Raw genomic sequence first — 22,462 nt, 5'->3', positions numbered from 1 at the left:
CACAGAGTTAAGAGAAGGAAAGTTTCAGATGTAAATGAGAGGTGACATTGTTACTCCAGCACCATTAAAAAAAAAAAAAAAAAACACCACCTGTAGCAGGATGGAGAGGATGGAGAAGTTCTCTTGCTCCACCTTTTGGCCAATTTTCAAAAATACATAATAGTTTTGATGCACTGAACGAAATAACTGATTCGGACAGCAGCTGTCTGGACACAGAGCAGAGGTTGTCCTGGTTTCTATCAGTGCGAGACGTCTGAACAGTAATCATCATCCAGAAGGACTTTTTCATAAAATTTATTTTGCAAGTGTTTAAGTGATACATGTTTCCTGGGATTGTCATAACAATGATCCACCCTCCTCCCCAACAACCGGGAGAGTAAATGAAAAGCAATTAAATTTATACTTACTTTTCACACAGACTGTACAATATGTTAATATACTGTGGCACAAGGGATACAAATGTTCAGCTTGAGTACCCTTGATTAGACCCAGACCTGTTCCATCAAGTATCAGAAGCAAACAAAAGGCATACTATCAGTACTTGTATTGATCAAGCCTTTTTTTGTTTTCAGTTATCAAAGATATATAATCTCTAAAATCACATTCAGAGATTTCAAACACACTTACAGTGCTCATTTGTTCTCGTTTTCTTTAACAAGATCTTCCCGTGTGCTTCGGTTCTCGAGCCATGGACACATCGACCGTCCTCATCCGGAGGAGCCAGCTTCAGGAGAGATATACAAATCATGCTCCAAGACATATGAAGGCATTTCATTACAATCAAATATATTGATTAAAAACAGTCAGTGGAACTGGTGTTTTACATAATATCTGCAGAAGCAATCACAGGGACTAAGGCAGATTAAAGGAAAAGTATAATCATCGTATAAGACCAGCGAAATTAAAAGAACAGCACCATCTGCAGCAAGGAGTGTTTGAGTGGCGTGAGTCATCTAAATGAAGAAGTACGATTCCACGGGTGCCTCTCTTCGAGTGGCCCTTCCGGTTTTATTTTCAAAGACCTTTCTTTTGCTCAGAAAATGAAGAAACCAATGAAAAGGGATGTGGCAGTGAACAGACACGAACAAGAGTACAAAAGGAACTGAGGGACTTGAAGTTCAACCCTCATCTTTTGTGGTGTTATCCTCTAGATCGTCATCACTGTCTAAATCACTGTGGAGCCTCTTGGCCATGGTATTTCTGCTTCTCTCCTCCTTAATGCCCTTCTTTAGCTGGACTGGTATTGGTTTCACTAGATATTGGGGAAAAAAAAAAAAAAAGAGAGAGAGAGAGAGACAGGAAAAAAAAAAAAAAATTGTGTAAAGCCATCGTGTTTGTAACTTCCAAATGCTTCGGTAATCTCATAAGTCTGTGGTTGGTCGGTAATTTTAAAGATTTAACCAGATCAATGTTTGTTTTCATGTTCCTGTGTTTGTGTTTCATCTTTCACCTGCTGATGGAACAAACTGGTCCTCGGCTCTGCCACCATTATCGCTGTGGCTCGCGCTAACCGTCTCTTTCTGCTCCTCGTCCGTGACGATTCTCTGTCTCGCGCTCTCGAAAACAGACTTAATGACGATTGAATCCTCGTAGATCTGCGGCGGTAAACAAAGACACATGCACAAGCACACAGATAATTAGAGCCATATGAACTTGTTTACAACTACAAAGGTGGAATGGACTAAAAAAAAAATAAAAAAAAATGATTTTTCTGCCTTCAAGAGAAAGGATTCTTCAGGGTTCACCTGAGATCCCTCCAGGTTGTAGGTCTGAGCGTTGTGACATAACAGGAAAATGTCCTTTTCCAGATCCCCCACACTTCTGTACTTGTGATTACGCACACGTTCCTGTGAAGCAAAAGTTCAGAATCAAACCTTTGTGCAACAAATCTCGTAAAAAAATAAAATAATAATAAAAAGTTTAATTAATAAGGCAACTCTCGAAAAATAAAAACTCAGCCAACTGTGCCAAACAATAAAGGTTTATGTTATATCTGAGATCTGATTTCAAATCATTTGTGCCATTCGGACGGACAGCAAAGGAAGTTTGGTTTTTAATATTTTAAACTTTAAAAGGCACAACTAACCTGTGTGAAATGGACATTGGTTGTTTTCTTTAAACACAAATCTCAAATAAAATCCGTTGTATGAAGCCTGGCTTATATTTTTGTTCTAATTGTGTCTGATAAAGCTGCATGTTTAAAATTTATGCCGCACATTTGGAGTCAAAATACACAAAATAAAAGTCCTGTGGTGAGCTGCTACAGGGGAAAACTAAGTTTCATTCTATATAATTGGCTCTTTGCCCAAAATAACATGACATTAGCCAATTAGCAAAAAAACCACAAGCTGTCCAGGTGCTAACTTGAACTGACCACATGTATAAGACATTATGAGGAGCCCCCTCTTTGTGCTAACACAAAACATCTGGTTTCGTTTTAACGACCCCTCGCCTACTTTCTCCTTGAAGCACAGAAACATAATTAAATAAATAAACAATTCATTCAAACTAATTTTACTTTCACAGTTGCACATAAATAAGCCTTTTTCTTCCTCACGGTTTCTTCGCATTCATGTCAGATTTCATGATCTTTGGAGCTGGGCCCAGTGTTATTTTCACTCACTCTAATAATGAAGGCAGACGCAGCCTTCTTTTGTCAGACTGGAATTTCCAGATTGAAATTTCTCAGCTAAAACATTCTCGGTTTTGGTCATCCAGAGTATGAATCCTAAGTACTTAAATCTTCTCCCTGAAGTTAACGTGTAACTTTTCATGTATAATGTCTTCTGTCTTTTGGACCTTCGATATTGATATTGATGTTCAACTTCACATTCTCTTCAGGAGGATTCGTAATTCATCTTTTTATCTAGTTATTATTAGGCCAAACTTTAAATTAATGAAATAGTTTCGCTCATTATGTTCACATTATCATTGTCTTTGAGCTCAAAGCACTGTTGTGCCAAAGTATGGCCTCTTTGTTCTCTTTGTCTTGATTACATGAGAAAAATCTTTAAATTTGGGGGTTGCATCATGTTGCAATGGCTACAAATCTACAGACATCAAAGAACTATTATTTTCAACGACTATTTACTGAAAAAAAAAAGTAAAAAAGTGTCTGAATATTCAGTGGAGGCTCCTCTCAGGCCTTTTGATGCATTATGCATCTGTTGGAGTTCACATACCCTAATCCTTCTGAAGTCCACGGGCTTTCGGATCAACTCGTAGTACTCAGGTACCTCCTTTTTAGACGGAAGCTGCACAAAGCCTTTACTGATCTGTCGACCCAACCTGGAAGCACAATTTGAAAGATCACATAATCTAATTGTATCAGGAAACTGTTTGATGACTGTGGTTGAGATTCAGAGAAACCCAGAGCTGCCATGTATTTTCCCAGTTGATTATCTGCGGATCGCAAATGAAAAATTTTGGGGCGTTCATTTTCTTTCACAAGCACCAACAGCATTTTCATCTATTTGCAGATAATGATAAAATCACATTCTTCTACCTCTTTTTCCGATCTGTGGTTAAATTTTTTTTTTTTTTTTTTTCCCCCGATCAAGGTTGATGACAACATTTGATGTTGCTTAGTCAGGCAGGAGTTGAAATAACTATGATTGAAATCGTTAGTAAACTGGAATAGCAAGATGTTAAAGCTGAACTGAGCTCTTAGTTCAGTCCAAAAGCAGAAGTGCTACATTCATATCATCAATTTTGACGGACACGCCACATTTTTTTTACAAACCCAACAAGTGGATTCACATTTCCTCTATGGCAAATTGTAGAGAGCATCGACCAAACAGCAGCAGGGAGATAATTACCAACATCAACAAAAAGTATGGAAATAACCTGCAGCTTTATGAATATGATGGGAAGCTGAGCCAAGCACAACAGCGCAGGTCGCAGCTCCATAACGAGGTACCAGGCAGGAGCAGCGGTGCAGCTGCAGCTCAGGATGTCGAAGTTGGACATGCGGACAAGATGCTAAACCACATTAGTACCTCTGAAGGCTGTTCCATCAGGATATGAGTATGAAGCCTGCATGAATGAGTGAATGTGGCTGGGACTGTAAATCGATTCCACCTTGTAAGCTGATAAGATGAGAAACGCGCTCTGTAAGTGCACTCCATTTATGTCACAGCCAACGACTGTACAGTTGGTAAAAGGAATTTTGTCGGTTGTTTGGTGGAAATCCATCTCCAGCTGTCAAGTTTTTAATTACTACGACTTGAAGAGAAACTGTTATCGAACTTGCCATTACTGAAAATAAGTGGAAAGGTAATGAAATTTTGATTTGCCTCAACTTCGCTGTTTAGAAATTAGCACCACACATGCAATCAAGCATGTTGGGGTCAGTAATTAGCTTGAAGCACCACAGAGCCTGTGTTCTGTGTCCAATTCTTAGGCACTTTGCGGTTTATCTCATGTTTTTTTCGCCTTTATTTCAGTCAGTAATTTGCACAGAAGCTGACAGGAAACAAGGAGGGGGGAGTGACCTGCAGCGTGGCTCCCTGGCCGGATTCGAAGCAGGGACACTGCGATTACACGGCACGTGTGCTAACCTCTCAACCAGCAGTGCTGCCGAAACAGAGATCCCACACCACGACATCACCCTCCGTTTGTGCCATCTTTGCTAACGCTAACATCTCTCCAGCTGAGACTTTTACGCAGATGTGTGACATGTCGTACAACAGTGTCTGCATCCTGACCCACCGTGCCAGAACATAACTATAAAAAACTTTAACCACTGAGCTCGCTCACCCATCCTTGTAGTTGATGACCATATCGACCAGCGTGTTCAGCGTTCTGGTGAGTTCAGGTGGATTTGGGGGCAGTTTCTCAGCCGGCGGGCGCCCTCGCTTCCTCTTGACCTTTTCGCCGGTCTCCTGCCCGGCCTGCAGCACTTTCTCTCCATGATGATCCCCTTTACGCTTCTTCAGACTGATGTTCTCCTCCATGTCCTCCAGGGAACCGTTCTCTCCTTCCTCAGGCTACGGGAAGAGGAGGCGATGGGTGGTGACATGTAATAAACTCAAACAAACCTATAAAGGAGTAAGGTGGGCGAAACATCGCATGATAAAAACGTGCAGCGACTGAACACATTATACAGAAAGAGGCTCTAAAAGTCTTTTTTTGTTTTTCCCATCATTGTTCAGCATTATGTGGGCAAAAGAGCAGTTGAGGAATCGGAGGAAAGGAGAAGACCTGAGACTGATTTCCATTCAAATCTCCTCCATTGCCATTCACACTTTGACTTTCATGCAACTGCTCCACACAGTAGAATTTATATGCTTTCACACACAGACCTGAAGCACTTCAGACAGGAAGCTATAAAGTTCGAGTCTAAAAACCCTCAATTTAAAGCACTCACAATCTCTGTCTAATTAGCACCAGTGGCTGGAGTTTAAGCATTCAGAATTACAGAGTATGGCTCTGGATTCAAATGAAAGGGGGTTTATTTATTTATTACAACAGCATCTGAATTTGCATGGACTGGAGCGATTCAATGCTGCACTGTCTCTGCAAATTTAGGACAGATTATTGTATCTGGAGTCTTTGATGTCAGATGACTATCGAAGGGGGTGGAGGGTAGGTGGTGGTGGTGAGGGGGGGGCTCATTTCTTCTTTTTTTTTTTTTACTGCACAATGGATGTGAATAAATTTGAAGAAGAAGCCATGTTCTACCAAAGCACACAGTCTTAAAAAAAATGCTAATAACGCATTTGCACTTGCCTTGATGTGCAAAAATGAGACTGAAGCATGATTTTAGGTGTGTGGTTTTCATCAAGAGCGTCTGCTGCATCCTGTGTTATCATCGCTTGTTTTCGAATATCTGCGGTAACCACAGTTTTTTCCACAAAGGCAATTAGAGGCCAGAAACATGAGTATGCATGCAGCAAGAATGGCTTTAGCAGCAGCAGCAGCAGAGGCAGCAGCAGCAAGTCGGCTGAGGGGAAGAAGGAGGAAATAGAGAGGGCACGCTGTCCAATCCACACAGAATATTGATGCATCAATCATATACAGACTCAGTATAACGCACACACCAGCATTCACATCATATAGACAGAGCGTGCACTTGGGAGCATGCATTTTTCAAGGACAAGAAGATGAAAGCATTCTGAAATATGACATCTTGCACACAGCCGGTTAGAGGGAGCGTAACAGTTATTATTGAAACACAATAACAATTGTCAAGCCACAACAAACAAACAAACATACAACAACAAAAAATAAAACAAAAAAGGAGAGAAAAAGATGGAAATTGGAATGTGAATGGCAAACGTTGTGAGACGGTGCGAATCAAAATGCATGCCTGCACTTCCCAGCCACAAGACAATTGAGTTAGAGGACGCAACAACACTACAGAGAGGCAACAATAGAAATCCTGCTCATCATCGCTCGGCTCAAATGTGGTGCTTTGAAAGCCCCGCTACTCTCTCTGAGGGGGCTGCAATCGTTCCAGCGGAATACTGGAAGGATAGAGGGGTAATCCTCAAAGATGTATAACACAGCTGAGGGCTGCCTGATGGATTGTGTTTGTGTGTGTGTGTGTGTGTGTGTGTGTGTGTGCATGTGTGTGATGTTCCATGCCTGGTCTATCTCCTAACAAACCTGACTCTTCCCTGACTAATCTGGCAAAGATTCCCTCTCATCTGTTACAACACACACCTACACACACTCCCCCCCCCCCTCCTCCCCTCCACTCTGACTCTCTCTCACACACACACACACACAACACACACTCCCTCTCTTTCCATAGCGCGCACTCTCATGCACATAAACACACACACTCTCTCTCACACATTTTATCCATCTCTTCCTCTCTTCCCATGCGATGTAGCCTGGCTGAATCCTGAGCCCGAGAAGAAAGGCGTGCAGAGGGGTATTTACCTGACTGCAGTCTGCAGGCTGGATCTCGGGATCGGCTGCAGCTGTGGGGGAGAGAATTAGCAAGCCAGCATAGCGGCGAGCTGCGAGTCTCTTCATCAGCTGATCACTCAGAAGCGGAGCCCAGAAGGGGGGAGAATAAAAGCGCTATGTTTTCATATACAAATCAATGGGCTGGGGGGAAATAGAAAAGCCATACCCATCTCCTGTCTGCAGCTCTCCGACGTCTTTTTCATGACTGGTGAAGGCCCCGAGCTTGTCTCCCTCTGCATGTTTTTAATATCGACTGTTGCCAGTCCTTTTTTTTTTTCCCCCCCTTTCCCCTTCTCTCTCCTCTCTCTTCCTACTCTGCTGTTAAAGTTATCGGCTCCATTTTTCTTTTGAAGAAACTATACATACATATATATATATATATAGATAGATATACATAATTTTATTTATTTATGTAAATTTCTGCATTACATTCAAGCCATCTTGATTTCATGTGAAAGGAGAGCTCAGACACAGACGTGATTGCAGCCTGCAGCAACACGGATCTTCATGGCTGATGGTGAGAGCACGTTTCTTTGTGCACCCCCCCCCCCCCTCAACCCCCTTTCCTTCCTTCCTTTCCCAGAATTCCAGCAGGGTGATTAATGCAGAAATATTGACTCAGGTCTCACTTAATTCCCCCAAAACTGCAAGGGGGAAAAAAATATGTCACATTTGCATCTTTAAAAAAATAATAAATCAATAAATAAATAATAAATAAATAAATAAATAGTTTTTGTAGTTTGGACTAATGTTCACACACATCTGGTTTGTGTAAATCAGTTACATTGCCTGCCCTCCACCCCTCCACCAGGAAAACAGCACAATGCTAGGAGCTCACGCCACAGGACATTAAGGATAGACGGGGGAAACAAGGGGTTAAAGTAAAAGATCCAGTTGCATGTTCCTCAAATGAGGTCAAAGCACTGTCCTTTGGTTTCATGCAGAAACTTGGCAACTGGAGGAACTGAGCTGTTGGGACTCAAACTTGAGAGAGAGAAAAACCACACACATGGCTCCAGCGGGCGATCCACAGCGATGTGTTTGTGCCATGTAGTTAAATGTTGGCCAGGGCCATTTGTCACACTTAACTTTAACGCGATATTTCTTACAGCTTCACTGTAGCTAGAGCGAAGCTGCTGGCAGCGAACACATCATACAATCGAATCAAACACAGTCAGGTTTTTAAATTTAAATCTTCGGATCTAATTAAATGTTAAGTTAGAATTTCTGGAAATCCTTAAAATAAATTAAATCAATTACAAGCTAATCCGCTTCCAGATGTGTGGGTTGATTCTTGGGCCACTTGGGGGCAGTGAACACCTCACTTGACATGTTATTATATTATCACCTAGGTGAACTTGTTAACAACCAGCTGCCTGTTTTAACATCCAGAAAATGTGGAGCAACGTTAGCATTCACTGGGCGTCGTGTTTTGGGCCGCTCGATGAATGTGAAGTTTGGTGTTCTCCCTCTCGTGCTGGGCAAAAGAGAGTGAACGGTGTACGCCGGGGGTGGGGGGGTTAAAGCTTTGTTCCTGAGCAGCTGCCTGCCTGCTGCACCTGAAAACAAGATCACACGAGTGGTGAGACTGAATCACCACAGTAAAGTTGTGAGGCAGAGCTTAAAGACGCTATAAAAGTTGCGTGGGACCTGCAGAATTTGGTGATATATTGATCTATGGCCCCTCCATGAAAATATTTAAGGGCTTTGAATGAAACTACACGCTCAGACCAAATGACATCCTACAGTACAGAGCTGGAGTTGAACGAGTTCAAGCTGATGTTTTCTTTTCCAGCCTTCTTGCAAACTTCCTTCACATTGTGTCTCTTGTGTCTTTTGAGAAAGCCCAAACATCCTTTACCCCAAACAAATCCATTTAACAACCAAAGCACTGACTGCACACCTTTTATTCTCAATTTCATGAATTCTTGCATTCATAAGCAACATATCGGACCGGCCTTTTGTGAATTTCTTTTTGATGACATGACATGTTGAAAAATATCTTAAGTTGCCAACTACGCAACCAGAGCACTTGTTGTGAAGCACAGAAATTCACCCCTCACATGTACACAAAGAAAAGCTGGGCCACTTGCAGACTTGAAATAACAAATCATTAGCCAGTACATGTCATGGACATGCAGCACACTTGAGTGCAGACAGTGGGACTGCGCACACTGCAACAGTATTTGTTGATGGTATGTCCTGGCTCAGTATGAGGAGCGATCAATCTGCAGGATATTACGTCTGCTTATTTTCCTCGCATGCAAGCTTCATATGACATTCATTACCCTTTTAAGAAATGAAAAACAAATTAAGCACTCCCTTTCTTCTCCTCTTTTTTTTTTTTTTTTTGTTTCTTGCTTTTTTTCCCCCCTTCAAGAGGGCTCGTGTGAAAATCCGTTCTAATAAAGTTAGAAAGGTGCAGGTCAGTTTCCACTCAAACAACAGAGCGGTGTGAAGCGACTGGATTAGCGGGGAACCAGAGATACCATTTCAGCGTAATGTTCTCAAGAACCACTTGCTCAAAACCGCTGTTACCATGGCAACAGCAAATTTTGATGCTGGACCTTGTATATCATTGTGTTTTATTGCTGTTGCTGGGAAATGACTCAGAGTGCTCTCAGCCACGCATGCACAAGCTCGCAGTAATGGGACACAGCGATATGCTTGGGGCGGGCGTGTTTTTTTGGGGGGGGGAGGCGGGCCAACATATATTGCTTTTTTTTTTTTTTTTTTTAATGGGGGCCTTCTATCTTTCTTTCTTTCTACACTCAAGCACCACTTTTAAAAGATTCGTGCAGAGACAGAACAGTAAATCATGTCAGTAGGCGCAGACAGACAAACAAACTCCCGGGAGACAAGATCCCAGAATGCCACCGCATGTTTCTATAATGCCAAAAATATCTTATCGTGAAATTAATAAATAAAGGCAGACTGAAAATTAATTCAGGGAAAAAAGAAAAGACTGCGATTTCCTATAATTTATAGTGTATCACATATTCACTATTCACCATCAGTGTCCTTATGTAAAATTAAACAATGGCAGTCTCTTGGATGCAGAGTTGATGCAGAATTTAAGTGTCAGCATGAAGAGCATTCTTATATTTGCTCGATGACTGATAGAAGCAGAAACACGGATAAAGCTTAGAATTCCTTGAGAAGTTTAACCGTCATGCCGTCCTATCCTCATGAAAGCTATCTGTTGAGGTGAGAGAGGTGATCTGGGTGTCGAGGGGAGAATCAAACTAGCGACTGGCAGATAGAAATCGGGGGAAAGAAATGTTGATGGTCCAGTTAGAGTTCACCAGGAATTTTGGTTGAGTTACTTGTCCAGACCAAATAGAAACCTCTTGACTATCAAAAAAAAAAAAAAAAAATCCTGCAAAGGAGTTTAACCATTTATCAGAGACTGTGTGTGCTTCCTTGTTTTTGTTTAAAACACGTCATTTTATTTGTGTTCAGCATAAAAGGAAAAAGCTATTTTATGCTTACCCAGCGTAAAAATGTTGAAAGTTTTATCTATTTCCCTTCATGAGAAAATAAATGTCTCACTTGAAAAAAATGTATGTTAGATTAGCAAAGCGGCTCTAAAGAATAGTTCGACACATTAACTACTGCATTCGACTTTGAGTTTACCTGAACAAGCTGTTCAACAGAGGATATAATTGCAGGAGAGAGTCCGATGCATTATAACGTAGGCGCCTCTTAAAAGGAGCAGTTCAACATTTTCGAGCATTTGTTTATTTCCTTCTTTGCAGAGAGTTAGATGAAAAGATCAACAGCATTCTCATATCTGTCCAATAAATAAGAAGCTAAAGCATGCAGCCAATTAGCGTAGCTTAGCATAAACAGTGGAAACAGCTAGCCTGGCTTTGTTTGAAGTAAAAACAAAGAAAGTAAATCCACCTACCAGCATGTCTAAAGCTCACAAACTAATACATCATATTTTCCGTGTGCTCAGTCTGTATCACATGGAGATGTTTAACTCTCCATGAGAGTGCAAGCATGCAGATCTTTCAAAAATGCTGAAATATGCTTGAATATGAATCAATAACATTTCTTTTAGCTGCAGCTCTAATTGTGCAGTTTTAGGTCTGTGACAATGACACAGTCAAACATATGTAAAATATTTATCAAGCATCATTAGTCTTCTGGAAAATCAGTGAAGATACAGCCAGGCATCAATATATAAATAAAAATTTTTGTTTTTCATTATAGTAAAAATATGTTTTTTCAATGTATTTAAATGAACCCGCTTCCTTATTTTCCTCCTCTATTAATTAACTTTTTTTTTAAATACATTTCCATTTTTCAGTTTGATATTAGCATACTTTTTTTGTATCTTTGTATTCTTCCAGTCATAAACTGCAGCAAATATAAATAATATTTACAAAAAGGAACTAAAGCTTTGTCTTTATAGTCTGCCATGCATACATCTCCTGATGAGTTGTAATATAATATACACTAAGCCACGTAAATCAAAATCTATACTAGTAATTATTGCATATATGTACTATATTAGAGTCATAGTGGAGAATAACTCGGATTTTGTCAACGGCTGAGTAAGGATGTTAAAACATCAGCCCCCCCCCCACACCACCACCACCACCACGCCTCTCTGTGGGGGCTTTGATAGTGAATCACCTCATAAATAAAATTCATGAAGAATCCGTTTAGGCCCTGGGCGTCCCATCATTCAGGAGTATTTCTAGCACCAGAAGAGGAGAGATACTTTCCACCGTGACGAGCAGCAGCCTGCTAAGACACACAAGCAGAGAGAGACATACACAATTAATAAAAAAAATAAAAAAAAAAAACCTCTCACACAACTACTTGAGTATACATTTGGATTAGGTGCTGTAAAATGGCTAACCCACATACCCCCGTCTGTCCTTTGGAGAAGTTGGCATGAGCATAAAGAAGCACTGCGATGTCATTATTTCCTGCCTCAAGTGCGATGGACAGGGCTGTGCTTTCATCCTGTTGGCAGACATAATTGTTTGCATTATGAGAGCACATATTTAATTATATAGAACTTCTAACCCTGATGTTTCCATGACATTTTAAAGGATTTTTTTTTAAATTGCTGTCCACTCGCATTATTCAGTATGCGAGCTGAAGATGAAGTGTTTCAGCTTCTCAGCTGGGAGCCAACAAGCTTGGCAGCAAGGGGTCACATACACTATCTGTTAGGGTGGCATCACAGTCCGGCTGCGCCAGCAACAGCTTTACGATGTCAGCGTGTCCGTGCTCGCTTGCACACATCAGCGCAGTGGAGCCCTCGTCATCCTGGAGATTGACCTCTGCCCCCTGTGCCAAGAGTGCCTGCACCATGTCCATTCTGCCATGGCTCACAGCCAGCATCAAAGCTGTCTGACCAGCCTGGGTGACAAAACACAGGGGTCAAACACTGGAAGTAAGGTTACTGGATTAAAAAAAAAAATCTTTACAGATAATGAAACTATTCAGCATGCAGTAGAGTAATTCATACAGAATCATTAGTATTCACGTATGTAATAATTTTCTATAATATCCACGCTTGGAATTGACTGTATCTGAGAGACTAATTCAAAAGCCTCTAAATGCAACAACAATAATAAATGAAAATTTAAATTAAAAAAATAAAAAAAGGGAAAGGGCATCCATTCTTGAAATCTGTACCAACTGGCTCCTGACAGCAAAATTTATTCAGAGATACAACCTTTCTATACCATCCAAGAGCTGAGTTACACATATCCTTATGTAGCATGAAACAATCAGCAGTGCTAAAAACACTAAGTGCCTGAAGGACATGACATGAACCGACATCATCCAAGAACAGGCCGACTCACCTGGCTGGCCTTGGCGTTCACGTCTCCCTTTGCGAAGAGCTGCTCCACGACTCTCATTTCCTCTGGAGTTTCAACGGCTGCAAGTGCAGCCAGCATGATTGGTGTGTATCCTGCTTTGTTCTGTTGATTGACATTACACACTTCTGTGTGGCGGTCAGCCGGGGGGGGGGGGGGGGGGACACACACACACACACACAAAGGAAGGGGGAAAGAGCAAAGGTTAGAAAAATAGAAGGTGTGTATCAGTATTTGTTGATGGTTCTTGCAACATCTTTGGAGCTTCACTAAGTACATCCAGTTTCAATGCTCAAAAATAAATTGGTCCTACATTGAAGGCCTGCAAACAGTAAACAACCCATAAAAACACTCCAATCTCAGCAATGATGCAAACACATTATGGATTTGCTTTAACTGCCCTCAGATAAATGTGGTTTCTTAGCTGCTGTACAATTACAAGCTCTCAATAGTGTCACCTTGGTGCGCAGTCTGCATGTGAAGCATCTCCCTGCCATGATCTAAACTCTTTCCTCTGATACAGATTCAATGGAAGGGCCAATTTTAGTCGCACAAAGGATTAAAAACTTAACTTTAGCTGATTATATCTTTCTATTCATCTGAGTGGGCCAAACCAGAGGGAGAACCCTCAGAGAGTCGAGCTCTCCTGAAAGCTGTGGCATTGGCTATTAGATTCAAACGAGAATACATCTTTGCCATTATACCTATTCAGCGTTTGCCTGTTCCAAGTTATATTGATCAGACCCTTTTAACTCACTGGCCATGAATAATACAAATTTTGTTCCCCTTCATGCTTCCTGGAAAAAAAAAAAAGGTTGGAAGAGTTCATCCTGATTTTGAAATGGGATTTCACTGGTAATTGAAATGGTCATTCATGTTTTTAAAAAAATATTTTTAAAAGCCATGGACTTTTAAAATGACGTACACAAAAAAAAAAAAAACGATTTTTTAACATCTGCCTAATTGTTAATATGCAATTATATTATTATTTTAAAAAATGCATTGATGTCACATACCAGGTTTGTCTGTACAACTGCTTGATTTTTGTCCACAGGAGTTTAAAATGAACACTCAGTTCAGTATTAGGAGAATTACATTTGAATTGAATAATGAGATATGTCTTATTGATTAAACTATTTTCCATTTGATTCATATGTAACAGGATTTCATGTTACACAAGGTAAGTGTTTGTTTTTCTATATTAAGAGAAATTTGGAGGCACACACTTGTCTTTTAGTTTGTTTCAGTGTAGTTTCAGCACAAGAGAGAATTATGATTCCTGCATGAGTGAAAAGCAAAGAGGAATAAAACTCTCAGAGCAAGCAAGGACCTGAAAAACTAAAGCAAAACTAAATATTAATGTACCTGCATCAAGCAGCTTCTTGACAATGCCAAAGTTGGAGTGTGACACACTGTAGTGCAGAGCTGTGTTTCCATTGCCATCAGCCATATTGACTATATGTTGCAATACAGATGGGGATATGACCCGAAACGCCGACAAGTAGTCATCCAGGGTGTCAGGAGCAGCCGACTTGTGGCTGGACACAGAGAACCACTCCTGCTGCAGTGTTTGTAGAGAGTCTAGCTGCAAAAGGACAAAAGAATATATATTCATATACATACATACACGTGTATATTTCACAGTGCAGAGCAAAATGTACTCTGAATAGATGAATAGGAACATCTTGTAATTACAGGGGTGTGAATGAAACAAAGAGCTTTATGAAGCAACAACTCTACAAAATCAGCATCATAAAAGAAGACAATCAGGAATCTGTCTTCCTTTCACTGCAAAAACTTCAGTCTGTTTTATCTTTTTTGGTATATTAAGTTACATTGCGAAGTCTATCTTATTTCTTCCTTTGATCTGCCCATCTCTGCATCTGACAACTAAATTATTGGGAAAACCAGGACTCCTTTTTCACAGAGGAATATTATTGTTGAAGAAAAAGTCAGTGGTAGAAAATTAGACAGTCACCACCTTCACTTTTGTGTCCAACGTCACAGTAATTTGTCTCTAAATGGCTTACCTGAACACACCCTCCCCTGGAATCTCATCTCATTTAAGTACACACTCAGTGGTCAGCGCAATGAATAAGGTGAACAACACCTACCAATTCCCCGCTGGATAAAGCGATGCCATCACCCAGGTGCGTCTTTAAGGTTTGACAAGCAGAAAATATCTTTGCACTTAACTTAAACCTAAAAGAGACGGCAATAAATAAATTACACCACAGAACCTCTGATTTAGGAGGCCCAGCCTAAGGCCAGCCTCGCGCTGTAGCAGAAATAAAACCTCACATTACCTCTGCTGTGTGTGTGTCTTAGCTGATCCCTTCGACGCCTTGTTGGAGCCTACTTTGCCCTTCCGTGCTTGGTTTCCTTCTTGAGCAGCTTCCGTTATTTTTTTATTTGCTCTCTTTTCTGCATCCTCAGAGTTCACCTTGTCATTGCAAGAGGGCTCGTAAGATGGCATGGGGTCCAGACTAAGGACGTGAAAACAAAGCCATAAAACCACACACACACACGTCACACCCCAGTTTTCAGCCGTAAAATGTGAGGTCAGAAATCAGATGCTTACCCTGTTGTCAGCTTCATAAACCTCATGCTCTTCCTGTTGCTGTTGGAGCCTTCTCCATTCTGTTTCTTCATCATCGACCGCAGCACAACAGAATTGGCTGATCTGTCTAGATACAATAATGAGCCAAACGTCTCCGACTCTTTATCATGCAGAACATTTGACTTCTACAGAGTGTTTTTTAATTAAATGCATCACAGCCAGAAACCCACTGGATTAATCTTGGCAGTAATTTGTGGAGATATATTCATATTTCTTTAGACATTCCTACAAATCTGAAGCTCTCATTTTAAAAAGTTAGTTAGAAAGTATTCTGACACCAGCTCCTCCTACGAAGCCGTTCAGTTTTAGACTTCCAGCCACAAACTGCTATGTGGTATGACATGTTTTCCAAAACCAGATATCATTCCAAACATTGCAAGTGTATCCCTCAGAAAGTCAAAGTGGCCAAGCCAAAGGCAGCCACTTCCTCTCAATTTAACACAAGTTAAACTGGGCCTCAGGAGTGGTCTGGAAAAGCAATATTTTTAAATTAAACTACTTTTACACAGAAGGCCTCTCTTCTTATCTAAACTTAACTGTGTTGCTAATACAGATAAACAGCGTTGAGTGCATTTAAACACACACACACACCTTGCAGTGCTGAGGACGCTTGTTGCTCCAACATTTGTATCATTCTTTTGACCTCAGATTCATTACCACCCTGTTGGCACATTCCTGGGTTTCCTTTGTCACTTTTAGAAGAGTTGGCTGAAAGTGAAGACGGTGACTGGAACTCTCCGCTGACTGTGGCGAAGACAGACAACATTAGTAAATTTTAGGAATAGTACCAACATGACATCATGGATATGATTTAAAGTATTTTACAGGAGATCAATAATTTAAAACCTTTGCCCATTAATGGTGCAAAAGATGAGAAATTAAGTCTCTTACTAGTCTCTTTTTTCTTACTAAATCTGTTACAGTATTACCTGGTTCTTGAGAATCTAACTGATGAATCTTTGCTTCTCTTTGTGCTGCAGTTTTGTTACTGGAGGACAGCTTAGAGATGTCATTTCCTCTACGGCAATCCTCTGTAAGTAGGTCTCCGTGTTCCCCAAGGAGCTTCTGCATCTTTTCTATGTAATGGTTAAGCTCGGGATCCCACTGGGACTGTGTGGATTGCTGGAAACTCTGGTAAGATGTGCTGCACCGACCTGACAAATCCCGTATCCTCCCCTCTCCTACACCGATAGTTCTCGTCTTGGCGGGGTCAGGTAGGTGAGATGGTCCAGAGGCCATATTTCTAGTTTTCAGTCCAACCAGGTAATTCTCATTAATGTTTGTGAACCCAACACCAGTGTCTCGAGTTACCTTGGTGACTGTCCCCTGTGTTTGATTTAAGGCATTTCCTGTCAGAGTAGCAGTTCCTACCCCGATCGTTCGGGTCTCTGTGGTGCATTTCATGTCTCTGACTCCGTACCCTACAGACACAGTCCTTGTGTAGGTCTGACTGGTGTTGGTGTGCTTGTCTTGGGTATTGAGGAGAGTGTTAGTGCTGGAGTCTGTGCTGAAGGCATGTTTAGTGTTGGTAAAGCGGGACACTGAGCTGGTCAGGGTGTTGGTTCGCTGTGAAGCTGTCCGGGGCGAGGCCATGATGCCCAGATCGACGACTCTGACCAGATCTGTGGCCATACCTTGAGAGATCAGTTCCTTTGGTTCGCAGACGATCACATCAACAGAACAATCTCCACAGGCCACTGAACGATACTCAGTCTTTCTTTTCTTAGACCCCAAATTCTCCACTGGTGCTTCTGTGTTGGTGACCGCGTCAGATAGTTTTATTTCTGTACCAACTCCTTGAGTGTTTGTTAAAACCTGGATCCCCACACTCTTTTCCCTTGTCTCAACTCTCTCTCTGATCTCCCAGTGGCTCATGGAGATGTCGGGTCCCGTGCAAACATCCTTCAGCTCAGGTCCACAACATGATATTCCCACAGTCTTCACCTCTGTTAGTTCCCCTGTGCTGGCATCCTGCACCTCTGTGTGAACCCCCACTCCCTGGCTTGTGGTGTGGGGCCTTGCCTCGACACCTGTGCTCGCAGTTAATGGCCTAGCGAGAGATGCTTTGTCAGCCCGGTTCCTGGCTCCTGCAGTCTGAAGCTCCAGTTTGAGACGGCTCATCTCTGTCTGAAGTGCTGATTCTTTTAATTCTGCTTCTAAGTGAGAAACCCTCTCCTTCAGGGCACCAATTATCAGTTGCTGAGCATCAAGCTCTGCTTCTCGTTCTGCGTAAATTCCAAGATTAACTTCAGACACCTCTGTCGCTACGGACCTCGCCTCTACCAGATCGGTGTGCACATATTTGTTTCCCTTTGAGGATGCGGACAAGGGGACGTTTTCATCAACTTCCACTGTGTCACGCAGAGGGCTCTTACCTTTTCTGTGCAACGGTTTCAACTGATCACCCTTGATGGTTCTTTCCAAAGCCTGCATCTCTTCAGTCAGTTTCCTGAATTCCCTGGGGTCTGCGGGGTCACTCTGTACAATGCTGTTAAATCCCTCTTCAGTATTCACTTTGTCCTCCGCATCAGGCCTTTCTGTGCTGTAAGCTCTCCTCCAGATTGCATCATTCATGCCCTCGTTGTCATTCTGGTTCTTGAGCTGGGTTACAAGATGTCTCTTTTCCTCCTGAAGGACAGAGATCTTTACCTGGAGGATAGGAATGATTTTCACTTGCTCCTCCAGCTCCTTCAGCCTCTGTAGGGCCACCACCATTTGGTCACGAACATGCTGCAGGTGCATTGGGCCGAGGCCTGTAACCGGAGTGCTTCTACCAGAGCTCTGTGGGCTTAATCTCAGGCACCCTGTGCTGCCTCTAGGTCCGAAGGATGAGCCGAGGTGGACGTGCATTTCTGCCCCTGGGCCAGTAGGCTTGTTTCCATTGTTGTTTTGATTATACGCGCCCAGCCCAGTGAAGGGGGAGAGTGAGCCAGGGGAGCTTACCCCGCCAAAACTGGCCAGTCGTTGGCGGGGTTGTGGCTGGGGTGCAGGCGGACTGGTCACCTCTTGCGCCAAGTGTTTGTGGGTCTCCACCACTGGGCTTGGTCTTTGGAGAGCAAGAGATCTTACAGCAGGCTGAGGCTTCGACTCAGACAGCTTAGACATCGCTGGCCCCTCATTCCTTGAAACTCTGTTCTCCAAAGAGGAACCATGTGGTGGAGGAAGTGGTGGTCGCCCTCTGGTTGTAGAGGACATCGCCAGTAGTCTCGTATCATCCGTGTTAGATGATGACAAGGACTCTTCAGAATGCCACTGGCCTGATGATATACCTCGCTCTGTTTTTTCTGCATTATTGACGGCCACTCTGGGCCTCCTCTTAAGGCTTAGTCGCTTAATGGTGGCACTGTTGTGGGTTTCGTCCACACACTGAGGGTTGTCCACGTCCAGCTGAAAACTGCAGTCAATCCCAAGGTAGTTAGGAACACATACTTCAGTGCTTTGACCTAGTGGACCAAGAGTGGAATAAAAACAACAATTACTGTTGCAGAGTGAAAAGCAGTCCCACACTGAAAAAAGGGAAATAGCATATTGCAGAAAAAAAATACAAAAAAACAAAAACTACAATATGTGGTGGAAAATACAGTATATAAAGCTTTATATGATACACTTTCCATCCTTCCCGTGTGTTTGTCCAGCCTTACCTCATTGTTATTCCCTCATCAGCAATCATTTCCATTCAGTTCTTCTTTTTGTCTGTCACATCAAAATGTGTTTGACTATAATCTGAGTCTTTCTGAGTCTGTCCCACCTCAAGAAGAGGAGGGACATAGGCGGATTTACCAATCATGTCGACTCTGTTTTCAGTAGTCACTTTCCTCCAAATGGTATGTCTCTCTACATAGACTGAACCCACTCTATAATTACTCTGCAACTCCCTCTAAATGTCCAACCATATTTTTGGCAGGTTTTTACAACCACAGACCATCCTACAAGTATTTCAGCCAGTGAATAAACAAAACAGAAATATTTTACATGTGTAAAATATTTGACACAATGCATATTGTAATTTGTCAAACAGGATGAAGTTGTTTAATAAAAGCAAAACACTGTAATCTAAACTAACTAATCACACAATATGGACAACTTTTAAAATTAAAGAGCACCAATAATAATAATAATAATAATAATAATAATAGTTACCTGACACATTTCCCAAGATGTAACTGCCTTTAGCCATGAATATGTTTAAAAGGATTCAATAATTGAGCAATTCCTTTATATCCAGTTACAACTGGGTCTCTAAATGTGGAAATAAAAGAAAAAATATGAAGGTTAATTATGCTTCACATCTTGATCGTAAGCTCTTAGATGCGAGGTCCGAGTGCTTCCATCCATTTCTCTTGCCTGCCTCCCTGGTACAGCAGTCTGTAACAACTAACCTTACAATGCTTACATAAAGGAAATGGTATACCAGGCCACGGCATTTTATAGTTAATACTGCAAAGTGCGCAAGTGACCTACCGCACTGCACGTATCACTTTCTCATTAGTAAGCATCCTCTGTTCTCAGCGTGTGGATGTTTTGTGGAGACTGTCTCACAAATAATGCTCAAAGGCCCAGTTCTGTCAGTGTCTTATTCAGCACTTCTATAATAAATTCCCTTTGATAGCTAGAACAAATGTATGCATATACTGATATGAAAATATATGAAGCTCTTCTGGAAAGAAATTTGAAACTACATTATACAGTATAAATCACTGGTAACATTAATGCCATAAATAAAAGCCACTGACAGAATACTATAGCAGAGGTCTGTGTTGCAGAATGAGCCATGGAGTAGGTTTTGTGCGTGTACCAACAAATAAATATATAAAATTTGCACTCCATATTCCATATTAAAATCAATAGACTTGTTTTATTTTTTTCCAGATTCTCTGTGAATAAGTGAGATTAAGCCTCTAATTTATAACTAATAGGTTCAGCAAGTTGTCTTTAGACAGCCGTAGCAACCAAAAGTAATATTTCTGCTCATCTCAAGGTGAAAATTAAAGGAGACCTGGGAAACCATGATCCAAGTTTTAATCCAAGAGCCAGAAGAAACGCACAAAAAACTGAGTCGGCAAATAACAATGAAAGAATGGGTGAGTTGGGGCAATCAGGATTTTTATAAGAAAATGTAATTGTGTGTCTGCTCCTTTCTTTCCTTTTTCATTAGGACACATTAAAACATGGTGGTGCTTACATAAACACCCTCTCCAAATTCATTTTAGCTCCTCAGAATCTTTTATGATCGCAAAACACAAACAAATCCTCATTCATTCAACAACTCATTCGTACAAACAGAAGACTGACCCTTGGGGGGGGGGGGGCACTCCATGTGTTCTTCCTGGTGCATGCTCATCTTAGTTTGGCACATAATCAGATAATGCAGGCTTCACAGGCCCGGCTGAAACGTTCAGTCTCTGGATAATAAGCTCAGTAGCACTCCATTCTTTGGAGACCGAAATAAGGGTACTTATTTCTTTAAAGGAAATGGAATGCATTACATGTTCTTTATGTTCATCTCAAAGATTAGTGATCCTTTCACAGCACAGATTTCAGCAGCACTACCTGTTCAAATAACCAGACACAGAAATTATAAGATCATATTCAATGGGACTAAAGCCTGCTTTTATATTTGCATATGAAATGGAAAATTTCAGCTTTCACGTTGGGGCAAAATAACGTCGGAGGGTTGGATTCGGCCTACAAGCTGCAATACATAACACCTACAGGACCTCTAACCTGTAACATTCTGTCAAACCCCATTTAAGTTAACCGAATGTAACTATTGAAAATGATGCATGACTGATTACAATCACTGAAGGTCCCATTTTGAAGTGGTCAGGAATCATTCAATCTGAAATGCTGCTAAGAAATACAGCCAGTACGCTGTGGTCTTGGTGGAGCGCTACAGAGATCTGTGCCAGATATATATATCATGAGGTTTTTGGCACTTAAATCTGCAAACTATTCTAACATTCTCTCATGTGGTGTGAAGTAAGACATCTCTAAGAGGATCTTCTCTTGATTAAAGTCTGTGGTTGTTGTTTCCAATAAAGGGGATCCAAAGATTCTTCTGTGAATTTGATTATTTTAACTAAAAAAAAAAAATAAACTAAACTAATAAATAAGTGAATACAGCAAGCATATGAGCATAACTGGCAAACACAGGGGGCCACAGGTGGACATCTCAAAATGAAATTAACTGGCAGGAGGTTTGGAAAACCCTCATTATAATTAAGTCCATAATTAGCAAATTAAAAAAAAAAACTTAATGAATGAGAGGTAATCAAACGGGGAAACAGGAGTTTCTCTGCTAACAGCTGATTCGGGCCTTGTGGCCACAATTTAACTTCAAATGAAAAGCTGCACTGTGATCCAACAGTGGTAAATGTATTTACTTTGTTTCCTGCTTTAACACCAAAATAAAGTCAGCATGCTGCCTCACCTGTGAGCTCATGTCATGTTAAAGTCGCTCACCTGAGCAGGAGAAGTGGACATGCTCAGATGATGTGCACTAAAAAAAAAAAAAAAACGTCGAAAAACAAACCTGTCGACATTCAAACCAAAATAAATTCGTCCTTTATTTAGACTTTAAAACGCCATTTCTGTCGAAAAGAGAAGCTGTCCTCCACCGCGCATGCGCCCAACAGTGACCGCCCCCCCAGGTTCCACCAGGTGATCCTGAGCGTCAATCAGCTGATGAAAAGTCCCCAATCAAATATTAACGATGCCTGTTGTTCTTTATTTCACAGGTACAATACGACGTGATGTTTGTCTTCTGTTCTGTTTTTATGATCTTTATAAAAGAAATATATCTGATATCTGGTTTTCTCATCACAAACATAATTTGCCTGCGAGTTTTCAGGCAGCTTCTGGGATGTTTTTTTTTTTTGTTTGTTTTTGGGGTTTTTTTGCTGCTCAAAGAATAAAATGATAATAAATAAATAACATGAGAGGGACAGCAACACTAACAACAATGGTGATAAATAAAAGTGATCTTGCTGGATGGAACTGGACCTGAGCTGATGTTTTTGTGAAAATCTTAAAGGCAGAGGAGAGTTCTTTCTCAGTCACAGCGGCAGGAAATGCCATG

The 22,462-nt window shown here is 41.3% G+C and overlaps 2 protein-coding genes across 4 annotated transcripts; both read right to left on the bottom strand.

Moving 5' to 3' along the window:
- Nucleotides 1-203: 203 nt before the first annotated feature.
- On the bottom strand, nucleotides 204-7,113 carry LOC115052295 (probable global transcription activator SNF2L2). 2 transcript variants are annotated; one of them, XR_003841349.1, is made up of 7 exons: nucleotides 6,889-7,113; nucleotides 4,759-4,988; nucleotides 3,183-3,288; nucleotides 1,746-1,847; nucleotides 1,451-1,595; nucleotides 628-1,252; nucleotides 480-494 (listed from the first exon to the last, which is right to left on the bottom strand). XR_003841349.1 is itself a non-coding variant. In XM_029516346.1 (6 exons), exons 1-6 carry the CDS (start codon nucleotides 6,982-6,984, stop codon nucleotides 1,119-1,121), a joined length of 813 nt encoding a protein of 270 aa, XP_029372206.1. In that variant the 5' UTR covers nucleotides 6,985-7,113; the 3' UTR covers nucleotides 204-1,118. The 2 variants fall into 2 exon arrangements, 1 of the variants encoding a protein (XP_029372206.1); XM_029516346.1 differs by having other exon boundaries at nucleotides 204-1,252.
- A 3,358-nt stretch (nucleotides 7,114-10,471) lies between these two features.
- LOC115051895 (KN motif and ankyrin repeat domain-containing protein 1-like) lies at nucleotides 10,472-21,878 on the bottom strand. Of its 2 annotated transcripts, none has more exons than XM_029515665.1 (12): nucleotides 21,815-21,878; nucleotides 19,525-19,623; nucleotides 16,314-18,827; nucleotides 15,976-16,128; nucleotides 15,346-15,451; nucleotides 15,071-15,250; nucleotides 14,879-14,966; nucleotides 14,130-14,349; nucleotides 12,750-12,892; nucleotides 12,100-12,300; nucleotides 11,800-11,898; nucleotides 10,472-11,676 (listed from the first exon to the last, which is right to left on the bottom strand). In XM_029515665.1, exons 2-12 carry the CDS (start codon nucleotides 19,559-19,561, stop codon nucleotides 11,611-11,613), a joined length of 3,807 nt encoding a protein of 1,268 aa, XP_029371525.1. In that variant the 5' UTR covers nucleotides 19,562-19,623; nucleotides 21,815-21,878; the 3' UTR covers nucleotides 10,472-11,610. The 2 variants fall into 2 exon arrangements, with proteins under 2 accessions (XP_029371525.1, XP_029371526.1); XM_029515666.1 differs by having other exon boundaries at nucleotides 10,472-11,673.
- Nucleotides 21,879-22,462: the final 584 nt, after the last annotated feature.

This window comes from Echeneis naucrates, chromosome 12, assembly GCF_900963305.1.
Source record: "Echeneis naucrates chromosome 12, fEcheNa1.1, whole genome shotgun sequence".
NCBI classification, from domain to species: Eukaryota; Metazoa; Chordata; class Actinopteri; order Carangiformes; family Echeneidae; genus Echeneis; species Echeneis naucrates.
This window is presented reverse-complemented; position numbering and strand designations above follow the sequence as displayed.

What these genes read in the sequence shown, in the direction of transcription:
- LOC115052295 (XM_029516346.1), bottom strand. Translation starts at nt 6,984, where the DNA reads ATGAAGAGACTCGCAGCTCGCCGCTATGCTGGCTTGCTAATTCTCTCC. An exon ending in GTCATCAACTACAAGGATGG is followed by an intron (nt 3,289 to 4,758) that starts GTGAGCGAGCTC and finishes TTGTGCTTCCAG; the next exon opens with GTTGGGTCGACAGATCAGTA. An exon ending in CCAGTTTGTTCCATCAGCAG is followed by an intron (nt 1,253 to 1,450) that starts GTGAAAGATGAA and finishes CCCAATATCTAG; the next exon opens with TGAAACCAATACCAGTCCAG.
- LOC115051895 (XM_029515665.1), bottom strand. Translation starts at nt 19,561, where the DNA reads ATGGCTAAAGGCAGTTACATCTTGGGAAATGTGTCAG. An exon ending in AGCGTCCTCAGCACTGCAAG is followed by an intron (nt 15,452 to 15,975) that starts GTGTGTGTGTGT and finishes TATTGTATCTAG; the next exon opens with ACAGATCAGCCAATTCTGTT. An exon ending in TCTCCAAAGGACAGACGGGG is followed by an intron (nt 11,677 to 11,799) that starts GTATGTGGGTTA and finishes TGTGTGTCTTAG; the next exon opens with CAGGCTGCTGCTCGTCACGG.